The sequence below is a fragment of the Oncorhynchus tshawytscha genome, linkage group LG02 (assembly GCF_018296145.1).
Source record: "Oncorhynchus tshawytscha isolate Ot180627B linkage group LG02, Otsh_v2.0, whole genome shotgun sequence".
Lineage (NCBI taxonomy): Eukaryota > Metazoa > Chordata > Actinopteri > Salmoniformes > Salmonidae > Oncorhynchus > Oncorhynchus tshawytscha.
Genome location: NC_056430.1, coordinates 22,202,132 through 22,223,587, shown reverse-complemented (window position 1 = coordinate 22,223,587; position 21,456 = coordinate 22,202,132). Strand labels below are relative to the sequence as shown.

Below are 21,456 nucleotides of genomic sequence, written 5' to 3'. Positions count from 1 at the left end.
CGCGGGGACATTGCCTTTACATGGATATCACGCTGTAACATTGAACTACCACCGTATGGGTTGAATAGAGCCCTAAGTCTCTATTCAACCAATAATGTGAAGAAAATAGAGTAAACGAGTAAGTAGCTAGGGAGAACCACTAACTCCAGGAATTAAAAAAAGAATAACCTAACATGTACACTAAGTGTACAAAACATTAGGAACACCCTGTTGAAAGCGTTCTACAGGGATGTGGGCCCATATCGACTCCAATTGTTCCCACAGTTGTGTCAAGTTGGCTGGATGTCCATTGGGTGGTGGACCATTCTTGATACACACAGAACACTGTTGAGCGTGAAACCCAGCAGCGTTGCAGTTCTTGACACACTCAAACCAGTGAGCCTGGCACCTACTGCCATACACTGTTCAAAGACCCTTAAATCTTTTGTCTTGCTCATTCACCCTCTGAATGGCACACATACATAATCCATGTCTCAATTGTCTCAAGGCTTACAAATCCTTCTTCAACCTGTCTCCTTACCTTCCTCTACACTGACTGAAGTTGATTTAACAACTGACAATAAGGGATCATAGCTTTTACTTGGATTCACCTGGTCAATCTGTCATGGAACGAGTAGTGTTCCTAATGTTTTGTACACTCAGTGTATACTGAAGGCCTTATGAATGTTAAAATTAAGAGATAATGCTGATATTAGATTAGTAACATATGATACTGACGAGAAAATAAGATCCCACTTGAAACAAAATGTAGCTAAATCTTTGCAAATATATTGTAATAACATATATTGTAGGCTACACAGGTAGACATTGTTACATTGTACTAATATAGTACTTCATAGTAATACCTCTTTGAGGTATGTAGTCAGATATAATCCTGAAATATACATTCACATGAACAGTATGTTTAATCCATAATACATATCATCCCGCCATCCCTCTCTGACTGATTAACTGTTTTTATTGGCATGGCTGACTTTCCTGGGGCTGGGGGCACTGTTCTGGTTAGTAGGTTCACTCTGCTACACACTACAGGTTCTCAGATCACTTTCATGTGAACCGAAAGCATAGTAATTTAAGTGGGACACAGATGGACCACAACCCTGCTAACCCTGCCAAGAAGGCAAAGCCCTGCCAATGGATTATAATATAAGAAGAACAACCACAAAGATGAACAGAAGCTGAAGAAACTGAACAGTGAAAGTTTGGTTGGAAGAAATGGGAGTTCCAGAATGGAACATTCACCTGCCAAATAGAGGTTCTAATGGAACATACAGCAAATTGAATCTCAGGAGTTCCTTCATGGAACAACACAGGGTATTTTCATGCTAGACACTGATTCTTAGAGCTGGCAGCCAGGCAAGTCCAAGACGAGAGAACCCTGATCGCTTTAATTGAATTAGATTAAAAGGATGGCTTCACTCCAGGTCTAGTAGAGTGGATTAAACCCATCCATTACACTTAGCACTCAGGAGTGGACTTAATTAAAAAGTGACTGAGCTTGACAGCCCTTCACCCACATGCCTCGTTCTCTCTATGCCTGTTTGTCATGTATTAAAAACAAAGGGGATATCAAATTGTAAATTACCAGCAGTGTCAATGTGATTATTGATGCACAAGGCTCACCCAGGCAACTGAAGGTTTAATAACTACTGTATAAACAGAGGCTGGTTTCTGTACAATCACAAACACCACCACACGCCTGCCAGAATATTTTCCAATCCACGTCACACTTTGTGTTTTATTTGGCATACAGTGGGTGGTGGTGTCCCTGCAATCAATATTTTAATTATTTCAATTTCTCTCGCTCTCCAGCCTTAAACAAGCTTGTAAATGAGGTCTGAGTGAGGGCCCATGTAGGGCAGCTTTGCCCTTTGACTCCATGGGTAGTTCCTGGTTACTGTGACCTGGTCGTCACTAGTTACCACAGCCACAAAGTCATAAACTCTGCCTATTTCTACAATTTATCATCTTAAAATCTGATTTTAAACCTAACCCTAACCTTATCCCTAACCTTAACTACACTGCTGTGATCAGGCACCTGGTGAGACACCCAGCTGTGATTGCAATGAAATGGCTAAACAACACTAGACTGGATGATGCGACTCACATGGTACACAGCAGAGGGGGAGCAGTGACACACTGGTCTGTTCAGGAGTCCGTTGTGAATGCAGTATTCATACAGAAATGGGCTGAGCTTGGATTCGTTCTCTATAAAAATAAATAATCCTGGGAGGTTAATACTTTACGTTGTTTGGATTTGAAAATCCAACCGTTGTATTGGAAGGGGATGGGGTTTAGGGGGCTGTGGGTGGTTGTCCATGTGGGTGTGAGTGAGAGACACAGAAGAAAACCAATCAGTAAAAAGGGACATCCCATTAATTATCAACACATCGTGCCGACAACATCACAATAGCCTTTCCAGACTCTGAAGTCAGGAGGACTTTGAGTTAGGTGTCAGCCAGACTATAACAACACAACTTCTTACCTGCAATAGGCAACTATAGCAGACAATGTCAGGCAGCAGGCCAATATAAAGTAATCCAATTTAACATGCTCAGTACTAATTATCCACAGCATCCACTTGACAAATGGTGTTTTCCCGACTAATTGAACTCTGCAGTATTTTGTCTCAAACTCTGAAAACTCTAAAAACTGAATGTGATTGACAAGATTGACTTGAATTCAGGACAATTTCAGACACATAAGACTCTGCTCCCCTGTAAAATGACTTTCTCTCTTCTGTTCTCCTCTCTCTCTGTTCTCTGATTCTGTACTCTATCCAATCATTTTGTCCTGACCCGCCCCCCTCTTGTCCTGTGTGTGTGTGACTCTGTGTCCCTGGTTTGGGGATTCTGATCCAGCTGAACCGCTATGGACAGTAAATCGCTCCCTCTGTAGCCCTGTACTGGCGGTGACAGCTTTCCATTGCTTGACCAGAACAATGTCTGTGTGTGTCACGTGTGTATGTGTTCCTAATATTCCTAGGACTCTACATTGCATTTTCAGTACACTGTTTATAAACACCACATGTGTATTTATATACCATATTCTTGAAATAGCTCACGCTACCTACCACTGTACATATCATTCTTAGTATATCTTGTGTAAATTCATGTGGTGTATATACGTATAGATTCAGTTGTGGAAAAATTGTCATACGTGAGTAAAAGTAAAGATACCTTAATAGAAAATGACTCAAGTAAAAGTGAAAGTCATCCAGTAAAATACTACTTAATTAAGTAAAAGTCAAAAAATATTTGGTTTTAAATATACTTAAGTATCAAAAGCAAAAGTATTTAGCAAACTAGGCACCATTGTATTTGTATTTATGGATAGCCAGGGGCATGCTCCAACCCTCATACATGATTTACAAAGCATGTGTTTTGTGAGTCCGCCAGATCAGAGGCAGTAGGGATGACCAGGGATGTTCTCTTGATAAGTGTGTGAATTTGACACATTTCCTGTCCTTCTAAGCATTCAAAATGGAACAAGTACTTTTGCGTGTCAGAAAAAGTATATTATTTTCTTTAGGAATGTAGTAAAGTATAAAGAGGTAAAAAAATATTGTACGTTCAAGTATTGTTACTTAAGTACTTTACATCACTGTATAGATTACATTTGAATTACTGCTACAGTGCTACTTGGCTTGTTAATTGAATTAGTTTAATTTAAAAAAAAGTTTTTCCTTCTTTTTTATATAATTTGTGTACTTTACTGCATTGTTAGGAGCTAGTAACATAAGCTTTCCATTGCACCCGCTATAACATCTGCTAAACTGTGTACATGACCAATAAACTTTGATTTGAGGTATGAGATGAGAAAACTTTAATTCCACCAGCTCTGGGGCAAAACCTAGGCGTTTAGCTCAGCAGGATAACAGTATCTTGCATCATGCCAATGATGTTGGTTCTATTCGGTCAGATCACAAGTTTGTTGCCTCTCAACCAAAATAGTGTATGTAACATGCAAAGCACACATGTGCAAATCAAAACCAGAGTACCACATTTGTTCTGAGCCTCAGCACATTGCATTTTCCCCCATGCCCATCTTCCAGGTGCATAGCCAGCACCGGAACGGATACCCTACAAGGGTCATATGCCACTGCCAGCACATGCACACCGTAAAAAAACATAGATATGTAGAAGATGCATTACACACACATATGGATACTGGTACACCACACTCAAAACACACGTTAATTGCTGTGCTATTACACCATCATGGCCTTTCCTTGCTTTTCCTCAATAGAAGATGTATGTAGAATGTCATTAGTTTGAAGAGGCAGAGAGAAATCTGATAAAAATATACTCAAAAGGTCAAAGTTCTTAGTTTTTCTAGATGATTTGATCAGGACTAGGGATATATTATGCAAGATCCCAATATCGCCAAATGGCATCAGGACTCAAACTCTGAGAAACAGGCTATTTCCACAGGTAGGTGGTATTACCTTCAGTGCGCACTTCTCCCCAGTCTTCTTATTGGTGCATTCCAGAACCTTCCCATTGATCCCCAACCCAAGGACCTGACTGGAGATCTTATACTCGTCTGTCACCGCGTTACGCTTTATCTCCAATTTTGGGTAAACGGGCATAGGGAATTGCGTGGAATTCGTGTCTTCCTGTGCAGCCGGCGCCGCGTTGTCAGTGGAGTCTGGTTCGGTTTCAGGTTCTGATGTGGTGTCAAGTTTTGGCTCAGCCTTCGGCGATTCAGAAGGTTGCTCCTTACCGTTACCATTTTGTAGCATGGTCACACAGATGTGTCTGTGAGTGGTCACCCAGGATTTTTTTAAAAACTGACCTCAAAAGGCTAATGTGACTTTGAAAGTGAAATGACGCGAATGTCCCGTAATTTACCCTAAGCAGAAATGACTCCTTGACACCGCTAAGGGCGCGCATTCGGTGTTCACTTTCTCCTGGCCAGTTCCTGTGTGCCCCGGGATGTTTAAAACATTGAAAAGACAATAGCCTACGAGTTAATAGTCCCCCGATTAAAAAGGTTTTGTACTAAAACTTTTCTAAAATAAAATGGAAAATACACTACGGTATATACACAACAGCAGCCTATTGATCTTCTTCAACCAATTATTAAATTCAAGTTCAATATAATAATCCTGCATATCCGCAGGGTAAAAAAAAAACAATAAACATGTCCACATTTGAATAGGCTAGAGTAGAAAATGTGTAATTCTGGTCAGATGCCTTCGGTTAAACTGGCCTCGTAACTTTCCAACGTCCTTTTGTCACATGGGCTAATAACTGAGGGGAGTTTGCGTAAGCATTACCCTCTACTCAAGTAATTTCTCAACAGGCTTCCTCTTAAAGGAGCAGTACATTTAGTACAGTCGGCAAATAACTAGTAGTCTGTAATAGGACAGCTAGACCCGACAGGGTAGAATTGAATGGAATTAAATAAAACATATATATATATACCCTAGACTAACTGCAATCTGTCAGAGTAGATGGTAATTTGTGTTTTTAAATGTATCTGCTTTTAAACAAACTCTCCTTCAAGCATGCACAAGTGTGTCAACATTTTGTAGGACATCCCAGGTGAGTGATTTGAATACAAAGTGCTTAATAAAACCCAGACTTAAACCCTCCCCAAATGCAACAATTAATGAGTGGCAAGGAAAAAACTGATGATCAAGAGAGAGGGAGAGAGAAAGAAAGAGGGGTGGACATCCTTAAACTGAAGCAGGCCACATCACCTGCTTAGCTAAACTGTCATTCTGGTAGTCATTTTAAACACGTAATCCAACATAAATAGTATGACGGTATAGCTTAATCTGACATCTTGAGAGTATATAATTTATTGCAGAGACTAAATATAGACTGAACTAAACTTTGCATACAGTCTTAAAGTGCATTGAATAAACGGTGTGCCTAACTGGTTCATCAGTTTAAATATTATCGGATTATAGTGGAGGAAACTGCTTTATTGCGCTCCTCTTCCAAAATAGCACAACTAAAATAAACTTCACTGCGGTTGGCAATGTACAATGCCTTCAGAAAGTATTCACACCTGCTGACTTTTTCCACATTTGTGTTACAGCCTGAATTTAAAATTAATTCAATGTAGATTTTTTTTGTGTCATTGGCTTACACACAATAACCCATAATGTCATAGTGTAATTATGTTTTTTGACATATTTACTAATTCATTTAAAATGAAAAGCTTAAATGTCTTGAGTCAATAAATATTCAACCAGTTTGTTATGGTAAGCCTAAATTAATTCAGAAATAAAAAGGTGCTTAAAAAGTCACATAATAAATTGCATGGACTCACTCTGTGTGCAATAATAGTGTTTAAAATGATTTATGAATGACTACCTCATCTCTGTACCCCACACATACAATTATCTGTAAGGTTCTTAAGTCGAGCAGTGAATTTAAAACAGAGATTCAACCACAAAGACCAGGGAGGTTTTCCAATGCCTCGCGAAGGAGGGCACCTATTGATATATGGGTAAAAAAAAATGCAGGCATTGAATATCCCTTTGAGCCTAGTAAAGTTATGAATTACACTTTGGAAGGCGTATCAATACACCCAGTCACTATAAAGATACAGGCTTCCTTCCTAACTCAGTTGCCAGAGAGGAAGGAAACCGCTCAGGGATTTCACCATGAGGCCAATGGTGCCTTTTAAACAGTTACAGAGTTTAATGGCTGTGAAAGGAGAAAACTGAGGATGGATCAACAACATTGTAGGTCCTCCACAATTACTAACCTAATTGAAAGAGTGCAAAGAAGGAAGCCTGTACAGAATAAAAATATTCCAAAACATGCATCCGGTTTGCAACAAGGCAACACATTATTGAGTAACACTCTCTATATTTTCAAGCATAATGGTAGCTGCATCATGTTAAGGGTATGCTTGTAATCATTAAGGACTGGGGAGTTTTACAGGATAAAAAATAAATGGAATGGCTAAGCACAGGCAAAATCCTAGAGGAAAACCAGCCACAGTCTGCTTTCCACCAGACAATGGGAGATGAATTCACCATTCAGCAGATCAATAACCTAAAACACAAGGACAAATCTACACTGGAGTTGCTTACTCAGAAGACAGTGAATGTTCCTGAGTGGCTGACTTACAGTTTTGATTTAAATCTACTTCAAAATCTATGAAAAGACCTGAAAATGGTTGTTTAGCAATGATCAACAACAAATTGACAGAGCTTGAAGGACATTGAAAAAAATAATGGGCAAATGTTGCACTATCCCAGTGTGAAAGGCTCTTAAGAGACTTACCCAGAAAGACTCATAGCTGTAATCGCTGCCAAAAATGCTTCTACAAAGTATTGACTCAGGGGTGTGAATACTTATGTAATTGAGATATTTGTATTTAATTTTCAATACATTTTCAAAAATATCTAAAAACATGTTTTCACTTTGTCGTTATGGGGTATTGTGTGTAGATGGGTGAGACAAAATGTCAATTTAATAAATTTTGAATTCAGGCAGTAACACAACAAAATGTGGAATAAGTCAAGGGGTATGAATACTTTCTGAAGGCACTGTAGAAACATACAAACATTCCCCCTCAGTAAAAATGTGCATCCTGCCAGGAAAGTCCAGTTTGTTTGATTTTTATGTTTTTGTTGTGTATGTAGTAAGCGAAAGGGAAACTGTGTGTGTGTGTGTTTTGATTGTGTTTAGTAGTCCAGTGCACAGATGAGGGCCACTCCCTGTTTGATCCAGTATCTCTGGGTGGTGTGTGTGGGCAGCTCCACAGCGATCACGTAGTTAGTAGAGTGACCTGTCGTAGACAGAGTTCCTATAGAGAAAACACAGAGCTGCAGTCAAGACCAGACTCAAACTACTGTACTCCCTTTTATGCTGATTAAGGTAAATCATGGTGATCTCATCTGTCAACAAACTGTAATAGTCCCTGGAAGCTGACGATGGAAAATGCATAGCTACAGTATGAAGCATTTCGTTATTAGACACCGGGTCTATTTTGAGCATGTAATAAACCACCTAAAAGAAGCACATGGGCTAATACACTATTACACAGACAGACACACTAATATAAGGATATGCAATCAAACACCAGCACACACACAAACACTGTTGGAGCCAGATCCTTGTACATGAGTGTATATAGTAGGTGCAGTATTGGCCTGTTGTATTGCTCAGGCACTGACCGGCACGTGTGAGGGTCTTGTAGATGGGGCAGATGTAAACTCCTGAAGTGGGTGGTTTGCGGTTGGGCTCAGGAACCATCCAGATGACAGCCATCTCAGTGTAGAGCTCTTTGGGCCGGGACTCAGTGAGCAGGCCTACCTTGGCGTCCCAGCGCGCCCCCTCCAGGAACAAGCCGTGGATGTAGCAACCCATCTCAGGCCTCTCCTTCAGCGCAGAGGCAGACTCCCTCATCACCTGGGATGGGACATAAAGGAGAAGGCACAGATGTCATTAAGTTCAAGGATGTCATCAAAAACATCCAACGTAGAAATCGGCCAAGTAATACCCAATCAAAACAAGTAATCCATTTTCCAACAGGGTTAATTGCTCACTATAAATGTAACCTCCAATATGAAATACATTCAAATTTGGGGGAGGAGGGAAGAGAGGAAGGGAATGAGAGTGTGCTGCTATCTCACCCTGAAGTCAAAGCCAATGGTATCTATGGAGACCACAGAGCGGCGGGCAAAGTTCTGCAGTGTTCCTGTGAGGAAAGCCTGGGGGAAGAAGAAGCCACTGATCCAGAAAACAGGTGGGACACCGTCAGAGATCCAGCCATGTAAGAACTTGATCCTCTGGAGCAGGTCAGACACCCAGGAGGCCAGGGGTTTCAAAGAGGGGTAGGCCTGGTGGAAGACAGAGGGAATACTTAATGAGTGGTCCCGTGGGGGTTTTCACAAAAGGAAAAGTGTAGAGTGATTTCAGTGTGTTTCATAGATGCGGTAAAGAGGTCAATCGAACTTGACCAAAACAATGGAATTACCATGGAAAGGGCTGGGGGAAACAGCCATGGGGGAAAGATTCTGAATCTCCTCATAGAGTACCACAGTATGAGTCATAATACCCATTAAATCTAGCGGTCAAACAAGGAAATGGTTCCAATCATTTTTCCATCATAAGTTTTTCCCATTGGGTTTTTTAGAAACACTTAAAATAAGGGCTGTGTTACATGTAGGCTTACCCTGGCATGACATTTTGATAACCGTGTAAGTCTTTCTAGGACAAGGTGACTTATCAATATATTCATTTGTATTTACCCCTTAAAAATGAAATGCTAATTAGCTACTAATGTGGCTATCAAAGAACTACAAATGTCACGATGATCTGGACAAGACTGCCAAATTGAGGCAAAGGTAAGAATCTCTGGATGAACTACCTAATGTTAGCTACATTTAGGAATGAATAAATTGCCTACATTTCTTTAAATGGATAATTCTGTGAACTGTCTTGTGCAAGTTTTAAATTGACACAATAACTGTTAGCAAAGGTGTCTGCTAGATATGATGTGCAGGAGCTTGCAGAGATTTGTAGTCTTGCATGATGTCTACTTTGATGCTAATTAGCATTTTTGAATCTGAGAGTTAATAGAGCCGAATATATTTATAAAAGTCACCTTGTCCGAGAGATTTACATGGTTATTAAAAAACGTCACGCCAGGGTAGGTGTACACGAAACACAGCCCTTATTTTAAGTGTTTATAAAATTCCCTATGGGAAAACTGAATGGTGGAAAAAGGATTGTAACCATTTCCTTATTTGACTGCCAGGTTTTATGGCTATAATGACACCTGCACTGTGGGGCTCTATTGACCCCCAGCAAAGTTTGTCTATATTTAGGCTATTGTTTATATATGTATTTCACACTATGTTGAGGTAAAAATCTGAATATAATGCTTGTATATATGTCATCCCTAACACATGTTCATGTCATGGTTACCAATCAACTGCATTACAGTTAAACACGACTTTGACTACCATCAATGATTTCTGTAAGCTAGATATGCTAACCAGCTTATACAAACGGGAGTTAACATTTACCAGTCACTACTTTTAAATCTGAAAAGGGACAACTTCTACATGTCATACAGTGAAAACAGCCAAATCGGACTTAAGTAAGCACATTGTAGGCCTGTTACAATACATAAATCATGACGGATTTGCCGATTATTCACTTTTTTTAGATCAGATTTGTGGAATGTGCGTCAATCTTCCATTGACTCCTTGATCGCATCTATTTGGGATAGCCACAGTTCCGTTGACTAGTGGTTTCCATTTGCACGCTGTGCCTCGGTCACGCGCCAGTAAAGACTAGAACGATTCGTGAGTCTATTTGTGACTGCATTTTTTCGTGTTTCTTTTATTGTGTTGAAGGGGATCCCCATTTAAAGTATCTATGAGCGCTCTGAGGTGTTAAACTAAACCCTGGTACCAGGTCTGTGCTAATTAGATGAGTGTGTATATACAGTAGCTGTGATTGATTTAGTGATTCAAAAGGGGTTGATAACTGTTGGTGTATACCATGTTTTCAACTTGCGTTGTTTATTGAAACTGAATTTACATGTTTTCCTTTTAATAATAATTCATAACCATCGGTTGTTTGTGATTATTCTTTTGCATAGTTCAAGGGATATCTAATTGTTGTGTATTTCAATACTGTGTGTGCATATTATATTTCCTAGTGGGTAAACTATATATTCTTTAGGGATATATTACCTACTAGGTTAGGCCCAACCCAGTCCACACACTAATTTTCACATGCTGCCTGCTGTCTGCCTGTTTATTATTTCCACACACCTAGATACTAGGTTCAAACTTATATTAATGCAGGTCCCTCAGCATAGAGGACTACAATAATGTAACTCTAAATATGTTCATGTATATGTTCCTGTAAATACCTTGGCCTGCCACATGTCAGGGACTTTGTTGATGAATAGGCTGTTGGCCATAAGCTCCAGTTCTGATGACATCACCACTAAGCCCTTCAGAGCCTTCACAATATCACTGAGGCTCTGAGATATGACCACTAACAACCGGTTATACCTGAGAGAGAAGGGTGGGTGGAGAGGGATAGGAGAAAGAAAGAGATACTCAGGAGAATGTTGACTATAGAAGAGCTCTCTGAAATGGAATATTGTGATGGTAACTGTAACTGTCTTGAAGTTAATGGTGGGAGAAACAGATACGGCACTAGACAGAATGTTAGGGACTTCAGCAGTGGTTTTTGACAGGACTAGGTTACCTGATGACCTCCTGGATCAGGACTGTGTTCATGGACTCCTCATACTGGACTGGGTACTTAGTCATCACCTCCTGAACACTGATAGGCTGGGGGACCTTCTCAACAATGCCTGCCACTATCTCCTCTACGATCTACAGGGAAAAAAAACAAGATCCATTACCAGCCCAGCCTGAATTCCTTCAAACATACAACACACAATCACTCAACACAACCTCACCACACTTTCTGAAGGTACAGGTTCATACCCCTTGACTTATTCCACATTTTGTTGCGTTAAAGCCTGAATTCAAAATGGATGAAATGTATTGTTTTTCCTCACCCATCTACACACAATACCCCATAATGACAAAGTGAAAACAAGTTTTTATAAATTTTTGCAAATGTATTGAAAATAAAATACAGACAAATTGCATTTACATACAGTATTCACACCCTGGGTCAATACATTTTAGAATCACCTTTGGCAGCAATTTCTGGGTAAGTCTTTCTGGGTAAGTCTCTATGGGCTTTGCACACCTGGATTGTACAATATTTGTATATTATTATTATCATTGAAAAAATTCTTCAAGCTCTCTCAAGTTGGTTGTTGATCATTGCTAGACAGCCATTTTCAAGTCTTGCCATAGATTTTCAAGCCGATTTAAGTCAAAACTGTAACTAGGACACTCAGGAACATTCAATGTCATCTTGGTAAGCAACTTCAGTGTATAGTTGTATAGTTGTGTTTTATGTTATTGTCCTGCTGAAAGGTGAATTTGTCTCTCTGTGTCCGTTGGAAAGCAGACTGGATCAGGTTTCCCTCTAGGATTTTGCCGGTGCTTAGCTCTATTCAGTTTCTTTTTATAAAAAATAAAAAATTCCCTAGTCCTTGCCGATGGGACAAGCATACCCGTAACATGATGCAGCCACCACCATGCTTGAAAATATGAAAACTGGTACTGTGATGTGTTGTGTTGGATTTGCCCCATACAAAACGCTTTGTATTCAGGACATAAAGTTCATTGCTTTGCCATTGGTTTTGCAGTTTTAATTTACTGCCTTATTGCAAACAGAATGATGTTTTGGAATATTTGTATTATGCACAGGCTTACTTCTTTTCACTCTGTCATTTAGGTTAGTATTGTGGAATAACTCAAATGTTGTTGATCCATCCTCAGTTTTCTCCTATCACAACCATTAAACTCTGTAACTGCTTTAACGTCATCATTGGCCTTATGGTGAAATCCCTGAGCGGTTTCCTTCCTTTCCGACAACTGAGTTAGGAAGGAACCTGCATCTTTGTAGTGACTGGGTGTATTGATACCCCATCCAAAGTATAATTAATAACTTCACCATGCTCAAAGGGATATTTAATGTCTGTTGTTTTTTTAACCAATCTACCAATAGGTGCCCTTCTTTGCGAGGCATTGGAAAACCTACCTGGTCATTGTGGTTGAATCTGTGTTTTAAATTCACTGCTCGACTAAGGGACCTTACAGATAAATTGTATGTGTGGGTAACAGAGATAAGGGAATCATTCAGACATCATGCTAAACACTAATATTGCACACAGAGTGAGTTCATGTAACTTATTATGTGACTTGTTAAGCACATTTTTACACCTGAAGTTATTTAGGCTTACCATAAAAAGGGGGTTGAATACTTATTGACTCAAGAAAATTTCAGATGTAATTTTTTTAATATAAAAACATAATTCCAGCTTGACATTATGGGTGTGTAGAACAGTGACACAACATCTCAATGTAATCTATTTTAAGCTCAGGCTGTAACACAACAACATTTGGGAAAAGTCAAGGGGTGTGAGTACTTTCTGAAGGCATTGTATGTTAGCATGTCAACAGAATGGTACCCTGAGTATTACCTATGAGCTTTCGTTAACAAGTCTAACAGCTAAGGAGGCTAGAGTAAGAGTTGTATAAGCAACAAATATAAGTAAGACTAGCTGCTGACATGACCCCAGATAGGACAAAACAAAAGTTCAAAACCTGTTTCTTGCTGGGGTAGAGTTTCAGCGAGAGTAGACACAGGAGAGGACACAGACAGTACCTCTTCTCTGGCCTTGCCCCCGCTGGCTGCTGCTTTAGGCTGGAGCTGCACCACGGCTCCCAGCAGGGCAAACGCCTCGTTCTGGGCAAAGCTGATGTTAGCATTGTCATGGAGACCAAAGATCTCAGGTGTGTCATTGATGGGCAGGCCACGGATGTACGCCAGGTAGCCCTGAGAGACAAGCAAAACGGATATTAGTGGTTGATGGTTGGGAATTAACCAGTGTTTATTAATGCTTAATCAGACCAAACTAACCATCTCCTTCTCTGACCTTGATGTCGAGCTCAGTGTCGATCTGCCTGTAGACTCCGGAGGCGGAGTAGGCGTAGTCGGCACCGAGCACAGCAGGACAGTAGAAGTCCTCCAACACGTTGAGGATGCAGCGGCGGTCCCAGTCATCGGTCACACGACCACCATAGTTGATCTCCCCCGCAGTGTACTTCAGAACCTGGACAGATTGAGTAGAGAACAATGGCATAATCAATCACTTACAGAACGCAGGCACATACACGCACCAGAAAGAAAGGACACACTGAAACATAAAAAATGCATAATCTTGCTAGAAGTATTTGTTTCAGCTGATAGTTAAAATATCTGTAACAAGAATTACATTTCAATGACAATAGAAATAAATTTGGAATATTTGCAGTGCGTCAGACAGTGGACAAGGACGTGTGAAGCTTTACAGGTAGAGAAGAGAGATACGTTTTAGGAATGTAGACAGGAATAGTGGACAGTGGAGAATAGCTAAAAGAATGGGACCAGAGATAAAAGGGTAGGAGATGAGAGGAGATAAAAGGGTAGGAAATTAGAGGAGATAAAAGGGTAAGAAATGAGAGGAGATAAAAGGGTAAGAAATGAGAGGAGATAAAAGATAAAGGAGAGGGGAGATGAAAAGAGAAATACTAAAGGAAAAGCTAGAAGAGAAGAAAGCTAGGAGAGAGAGAGAGAGAGAGAGAGAGAGAGAGAGAGAGAGAGAGAGAGAGTGTGTCTTCCCCACCTTGTAGGGAATGTCCTGGTACTCATCCAGGAACATCTTGAGCTGGCTGATACAGATGCGGAGGTCACCGTCAGTGAACTCATATGGGATGTTGAACCCCAGTGGGCCGAACTTTCTGCGCTCAATGGCATTACCGTGGAACAGACACAGAGACAGGAGCAGGGACTTAAGCTCTGCAGCCTGGAGGAGAGGAGGAACAGGGGACAACGTTAGACGAGGGGTCTGGGTATGTAGTTTTCCACTTGAATTACACAATACAGTACACAGTATAGTATGGGAGTGGGAGAAGCCAGACCCTGGTGCAGGTAGTGATGAAGTCATCATTCAGGCTTAGGTAGGTCTTCAACAGGTTGGCCTTGATGCCTCTGGGAGGCTCGATGGTCATCTTAGAGCCATTCTGCAGAATAGACACGGGGAACTTGTTGCTGGGCAGGCTGGTGAGCCACAGACGGAAATCCCGGTGTACCTAAAGAGGAGTGAATAGGGTGTTGGCAGGTTTAAGAGTGACAAAGGTTTCTACATCTCGCTTTACTGTATAGCTTAAGTTGTGTGTTTGTGTGGATATGTATTCTTCTAGGTGAGCCCACCTTATCTGGGTCAATGTTCTCAATGAGTCTCTCCATGGAGGGCATCCAGCTGGGTGCCAGGTGACAATTCTGGAAGAAGACCCACTTGCCCCTCTCCATGGCACTGTGCATCATTGCCTCAGCCCAGGGACCCTGACACACAACCACAACACACAGGACCAGTTGCACAGAGGTCTCAAGATGATACCAATACTGTAGATATCATAAGGCTTAGGTTCAAACATCATGACTTTGAGCCTAGGCTTAATTCTGTTTGTCTGTTATTTCTCAGACTGGCTTGCACTCATGGTGATGGTGAATGTAGCACGTCTTTAGAAGGGGATACATACAGGACACAGAGTCCTAGTCCTCTGGATAGAAATAGACTGGTAATTATCACTGAGGTGGGGAGACTAAGCTTTTCTTAGCATGACAAATGAGAGTGACCTCATTGGGAGGACTAATTTCCAGTGGGATGTCCCGTGGGTGGGAGGAGTGAGTTTTCCCAGGCATTCCCCAGGCCCTACTGACCTGCCCCTGGCCCAGGGAGATGGCACTCATCTTCTTGGAGAACTTCATGACATCAGCAAACTTGTAGAGGTCAGCGGCAGGGTCGGTTCCGGGAGATAGGACAAAGATGAGCGGCGTGGAGGGGGACGACTCCTTAAATACAACAGACAGATCTGATGCCTGGGGGAGAAATGGAAGGAAGGAGGGAGGGATGGAAGGGGGAGGTAGGGAGGAAGGAGAGAGATACAGTACAGAACGAGGTATGAGAAACATAAAATAAACAATGAGGTGACCTACATTGGGAAGAGTTTATATTGTAAATATTTAAGCCAAATGGCTTTAGAATAAACCTGGTGGTAAAGAGTTTACACTGAGTTGGATACAAGGCAAAACAACATATACCAAAGAAGGCATTGACTGTGGCACTGAGGTAAATCCAACTTAGGATGTCTTCACTACCCAGAAAGGCAAAAGTGCAGCACCTGTGGCTCTATAAAGCGCTGGCCCAGATGAGCAGCAACAAAGTCCTGCAGGCCGTGAGTCATGCGGTCAGCTCTCAGGCAGCGCAATATCAACAGCTTCTGGAAAGAGTCCAGTTGGGTATTCCATTCCCCTGGGACTGGCTCCCTAGACACACACGCACACATCCACAGACACCAGTCAGCAGTCAGAGTAGGCGTAATTTGCAGTATCTATTGACACACTGCAAACTAGCATGTGTTGTGTCTACAAGGTGCTATCTAGAACCTAAAAGTGTTCTTAAGCTGCCCCCATAGGATGACCCTTTGAAGAACCCTTTATGGTTCCAGGTAGAACCCTTTTGGGTTCAATCTAGAACTCCTTTCAAAAGATGGTTCTACATGGAACCAAAAAGGGTTCTCCTATGGGGACAGCCAAACGAAGAACCCCTTTGGAACCCTTTTTCTAAGAGTGAAGAGTTGGCAGGCACAATATCAGTGGCACGATAATTAGAAGTATCATGGCAAGTGAACAAAACATGAAGCGGACTACATTTCTTGGCTATAGTACACAATAGTTTACATAGGACCATAAAGTTCAGTCTGCTTGATGTTTTCTTTATTGACATGGAAAATTAAGAATTGTGGTATTGCGATACGGGTATCAGGACAACCCTAGCTGTGCTTATAAAAAATGTATCTTCTGTGTTTGTGTGTGTATAAAGCACCTCTCTGTGAATCTGGAAGAAAGTATTTGTGTGTGTGAAGACCTGTTTGGCTCGCTGCTGTCAAATATCCTCTTGAAGGCCTTCATGTGTTTGGGGAAGCTGTCTGCCAGGCTGTTGAAGGTGGGCAAAGCGCTGAGGCCCAAGATGTCCTGCCAGGCACGCTCAGACAGCCACCTCACTGCAGGGTTGGACAGCTGCTGCTGGGGCATGCCCCCCGCCAGCAGGTACCGCCACTCGGACTGGCAGGTGGAACACAAACAGAGTATGAGCACAGATACACTTTAAAAACAACAATACAGACCAAACACTAAACACCACCAGTTCCTCCTACCATATCGATCTTGTTCTCATTCATCATGATGCGAGCGCACAGCAGGAAGGCAAACATGAGCTTGTGCTTCTCAAACAGAGAGCGGCACACGTTGCTGTACAGGCTGAAGGTGAAGAACTCATTGATGCTGATGATCCTCTGTTCCACCGTGTCTATGGAGGGACACACAGGGACAACACAATGGGAAAATAGTTTGTTAAGGGGGTTGGATATATTCATGCTACCTTTGGTGCTTAATGATACATGCTACAGAAAAGTGTTTGGCCACGATTTTTACATTGCTGTGATAGCAGTTAAGCATTCAGTTGTGAAAGGGTCGTCCTAAAATGCATACAAATACAGTATGTGTGTGTCTACATTTATGTGGGTGTGTGAATTCTCTTTACCTGCCCTCTCGGAGTTGGCAATGCCCGACATGAAGATGCTCAAAAACCACTCCAGGGAGTACTGGTACATGGGGTCCACGTTGGAAAGGTCCGATACGCAGAAGAAGAGGATCTGAGTACGCACAGCCACAGGGACATACTCCAGACGAGTGGCATCAATGTCCCGCTCTGTCTCCTCAGCCACCATCACTTTGGCCTGACAATGACATCAGCTTTTGTATGGTCATAGTGCCACATCAACGACTCAACAGTTGATTGAACAGTAACAGTATGTTCTTCGCAAAGGGGCAGAGTTAAAAATATACTTGGAAATAACATGTAAAAGCCTTATTTTGGGAAATCCAAAGGGGTCAAGTTGAAGTGTGGTGGTTACACTGCTCCCCATGTCTGACCTGGATCTCTCCGGCCTTGATCTTGGAGGCTCCCAGCACCCGTATGAGTTCCTCATCGTCCACAGGGTTTCCCTCTGAGGAGCTGAGGCGGAAAAGGATCTGGTCTTCTATCTCCTTCAGCTCCTGCTTCATACGAGCGTTACTCACTATCAGCTGGTTCTTAGCCTCCTCCAGGTCAGGCCTCTCTTCAGCCACCACCCGACCCAGCAGCTGGTCCTCCAGACACACACACACACACACACACACACACACACAAGTCAGGGTCAGAGGTCAACCGGCCAGGGAGTAGGGGCCAGTGTCTAAGTGAAGGTGGGTGAGCACATTACCTGGGGGACAGGGTGAAGTTGATGAGGGTAACCTTTGTGGAGATCTCAGGTGAGTAATGTGGGTTGGGTAGCTTGGTGGTGATGTACATTTTGAAGTCATCGTGGTAGGGAATGACAGCGTCTCCCAGCTTCAGAACTGTGCTGCCCTGCTGCTTGAACGTCTGAGGGCGACAACAAGCAACAACTGCAATGAGTTGACTTTATTGTGTGTTGACTGAGTGTCGTATCAACGTGCTATGTGCCCTAGGTAAGGACCTGTCGCAGTAGGACGGGTTCTAGAGCAGGGTCTAGTTCCTCTCCGATGTTCTCCAGTAAGCAAGGCTTCCCGAAGCGAATGGCATTTTCCAGACTACGCAGGAAGTCCCGGTCACTCAGCTTCATCACGTCCAATCCATTGTCACGCTCCTGAGAGGAAGAAGGAAGTAGGGTTCAACCATCATGTCTAACCAACAACTTCTGCATATACATAGGAAATATGACCATATCGCCTTTTAAATACAGGTGTCTCATTACATACAGTTGCTGAAAAAAAAACATTTACTTACACAATGTAAAGCAGGACATTTTGGTTCTCTCGATTTTCTAAAGATGCTATCTAAAGCTGTGCAGTAATGGTTGTGAATAATGAGATTATTAGCTCTATGGCTCCCTCTGTGGACTATGTTTGGAATCAGACCAGTACACAGGAATCACTGAACATTCTCACCATGTTTTTGACCCACTTGTTGGCCTGTCCCTGTGGGTCAATGAAAAGAGCCCAGCGCTGAGAGTACTGTGTTATCACACCATTTTCCACCGACAGGGTATCCTTAGGCAGCCCTGTGATCTATACACACACACGCACACAATGGGATATTGGGATTATTTTACATTGCTATATTATTTGATACTCCAGGTCAGTCTGATATAGGATATTATGTTGTATCTGTGCTAGTAGTGTTGTGAGGGGTTCTGACCTGCCAGGAGCGGATCTTGACCTTGTCCCCTAGAGTGCTGATGAGGTTGGGCTCCTCTGTGTGGGGCACCCCCTGCTCTTTAAAGCCACGCAGCCACTCATCTGCCATGGAGGACCGGTACTCTCCCTGGCAAGGTCATATTGACAGCACACCAAATCAACACAATGGTCATCCATGGGTCATTCTCTCCACAAAATACCTAAAAGCACTACTTACTGTACAAAACTCTCACTAATACGTCAGCATAACACATACATGTAACAATAGCACAACAACAGAGCAGCACCCACAGTAAAGGGTCCCAGGTAGGCCACATATCCTGCTGCTAGCAGCACGTCTCCTGACACGTTATTAACCATGTACTCCAGGTGCTGCACGGTCTCCCTCCAACGCACCTTCTCATCCGCTAGCCCTCCAATCAGCTGGAGAGACACAGACAACACTGAGTTATGTCTGATGTAAATAAATAGGGCATTGCAGAAATTACATTGGAAGGGGGGAAAAAAACTTGTGGAAAATGAAAAGAACAAAGTGACAGTGTAACAATCAACAGTAGGGTTGCAAAGTGGGGAATATTACTGGTAATTTTGGAAATGTACCAGTAAACTCATATATTTTTTTTTTTAACTTCCAAGGATTTTAGGTCATTTTAATAACATATAAAATATGATATTTTTAATGTGGAAAATAGAATCACAAAGCTGTAAACATTATATAACCCATCAACAAATTTTATTTTACCTTTATTTAACTAGGCAAGTCAGTTAAGAACTAATTCTTAATTTCAATGACAGCCTAGGAACGGTGAGTTAACTGCCTGTTCAGGGGCAGAAAGACAGATTTGTACCTTGTCAGCGCAGGGATTTGAACTTGCAACCTTCCAGTTACTAGTCCAACACTAACCACTAGGCTACGCTGCCACCCAATTGAATACATTGCTGTTTCTACATGGAATATCCTTCATATTTTTACAAATTATTATTTTATTTAAAGAGTGACTTCCCCTAAAAAAACAACTTCTCGTTTTGAAAATGGCCTATGTGGTATCGATATGAGTCAGAAACATTTACTCTAGTGTAAAAATTTACTACAAAGTGTAAATAGGATAATTCAGTCTCGTCCAAAATGGAGATTTGCGAAATGATAGGAAAAAAATTGTATGTCACGGAATCAAGGGTACCGTAACAGTATTCCATGGGTTGGGTTTATTTTAATGGCCATGGTCAATTTGGTTTGACATTCGATATCCCTATGGGGCAAGTTATGGACCATTAGTAAATTACACAATATACATTGTACAATATTTTAAAAAGGTCAATAGCTCCAAATTTCAATGAATTAAAAACCCTAATCAACTTAAATTGTAGAAATGAATATACAAATATTGAAAGCATTTAATGAGACACCGAAAAGATTGACATTGTGTAATTTATTGACGGTTCCTAACAATCCCCAGAGATAGGCTATCCAAAGTCAAACCAATTTTGCCACAGTCGCACACAATGAATCTAATTGGCAAAAATAATTTAGCTAACTCTTCCCACCTGCGAACACAGACAACAGACACCCACATCAAACCACACCTCGAAACCAACTCACGTTTGAATTCAGGCATGGCCGCTAGCATTTCTTAACAAACCAAACGAGGCCAAATCAGGAAGTGGAGTCACCGATGAAGTACTGCTTGTCAACATATCTTTGTTGCAAATGTTGCAGGGCCAAACTGGTGGCAGTTGTGAAATAAGTCAATAGTTGGAAGAGTTCATTGCAATTACATTAAAGGTAATTTAATGTTTTTTCATTAATTAGGCTATTTTGCAGTGCTTTGAGCCGGATCATGTCAGAAAAGGAACAGTCAACTCTCCGTTTTGGACTGTTTCGTTACGTAACCTATATGCCAGGATCCAGTACTTCTCGAGGCATGAAAAAAAAAAAAAAATCGCTGTTTGAAATGTAAAGATTCAAATAAATGTGGTCAGAGTTCATTTGAGTTGCCTCCTCTGTAATTCTGCTGCCCCCTAAAAAAAAGTACATGTGAAAATGTTTTTTTTTAGCCCGTGCCTGATACTGTAGAATTGATTCTGGTTTGGCCGGCCCGGGTTTATGGTTTGCGCAACATTGTAACCTAGAGATCAATAGGTTATTTTTCTTTAAATAGCCTAGCTGTGGATTGTGTGTAGCCCAATAATAAGCCATCGCCTTCAGTCGGTAAAATGTGGCAAATCTGTCAGTGAACAGCATACAGCCAAAACAGGCCTATCGCAATATTTCAAATACAATCGCGGGAAAACACAGGTTTTTAATGCAAATGGCTCCTGCTGAAAAGAGAAGACTCTGTGTCGATAGGCTACCAACATTTTATCAACTTCCAAATTGGCCTATTGCATAAACAGTATTTTTATTAAAGTAAACCGAGCGAGATAGGCTTTTGGCACGAGCGCATCGCCGGTGAGTGAGCTGTGCATCATTGGGTGAGTCAGTGAAAGTGGAAAGCTTTTTTAGGACTATAATTTCCTCCTCATTTTGTACACACCTAGGCCTAGGATATTCATG

General features: G+C 41.6%; 2 protein-coding genes across 2 annotated transcripts in view; both read right to left on the bottom strand.

Moving 5' to 3' along the window:
- Positions 1 to 5,254, bottom strand: part of LOC112219466 (MAP kinase-activated protein kinase 3) — a 40,128-nt gene extending 34,874 nt beyond the window's left edge. The window contains exon 1 of the mRNA XM_024380735.2: positions 4,448 to 5,254. Coding sequence (XP_024236503.1) covers positions 4,448 to 4,744 — 297 coding nt within the window. The 5' untranslated portion in view covers positions 4,745 to 5,254. The remainder of the gene's footprint in view (positions 1 to 4,447) is intronic.
- A 2,148-nt stretch (positions 5,255 to 7,402) lies between these two features.
- dnah1 (dynein, axonemal, heavy chain 1) overlaps positions 7,403 to 21,456 on the bottom strand; it is a 64,117-nt gene continuing 50,063 nt past the window's right edge. The window contains exons 56-76 of the mRNA XM_042305073.1: positions 19,194 to 19,325; positions 18,904 to 19,029; positions 18,654 to 18,773; positions 18,203 to 18,352; positions 17,949 to 18,108; positions 17,622 to 17,848; positions 17,230 to 17,425; positions 16,844 to 16,995; positions 16,555 to 16,751; positions 15,809 to 15,953; positions 15,348 to 15,506; positions 14,838 to 14,969; positions 14,546 to 14,716; positions 14,251 to 14,430; positions 13,522 to 13,698; positions 13,251 to 13,421; positions 11,205 to 11,335; positions 10,861 to 11,005; positions 8,606 to 8,812; positions 8,147 to 8,381; positions 7,403 to 7,776 (exon numbers count right to left, since the gene is read on the bottom strand). Of these exons, the coding sequence (XP_042161007.1) occupies positions 7,655 to 7,776; positions 8,147 to 8,381; positions 8,606 to 8,812; positions 10,861 to 11,005; positions 11,205 to 11,335; positions 13,251 to 13,421; positions 13,522 to 13,698; positions 14,251 to 14,430; positions 14,546 to 14,716; positions 14,838 to 14,969; positions 15,348 to 15,506; positions 15,809 to 15,953; positions 16,555 to 16,751; positions 16,844 to 16,995; positions 17,230 to 17,425; positions 17,622 to 17,848; positions 17,949 to 18,108; positions 18,203 to 18,352; positions 18,654 to 18,773; positions 18,904 to 19,029; positions 19,194 to 19,325 (3,435 nt within the window). The 3' untranslated portion in view covers positions 7,403 to 7,654. The remainder of the gene's footprint in view (positions 7,777 to 8,146; positions 8,382 to 8,605; positions 8,813 to 10,860; positions 11,006 to 11,204; positions 11,336 to 13,250; positions 13,422 to 13,521; positions 13,699 to 14,250; positions 14,431 to 14,545; positions 14,717 to 14,837; positions 14,970 to 15,347; positions 15,507 to 15,808; positions 15,954 to 16,554; positions 16,752 to 16,843; positions 16,996 to 17,229; positions 17,426 to 17,621; positions 17,849 to 17,948; positions 18,109 to 18,202; positions 18,353 to 18,653; positions 18,774 to 18,903; positions 19,030 to 19,193; positions 19,326 to 21,456) is intronic.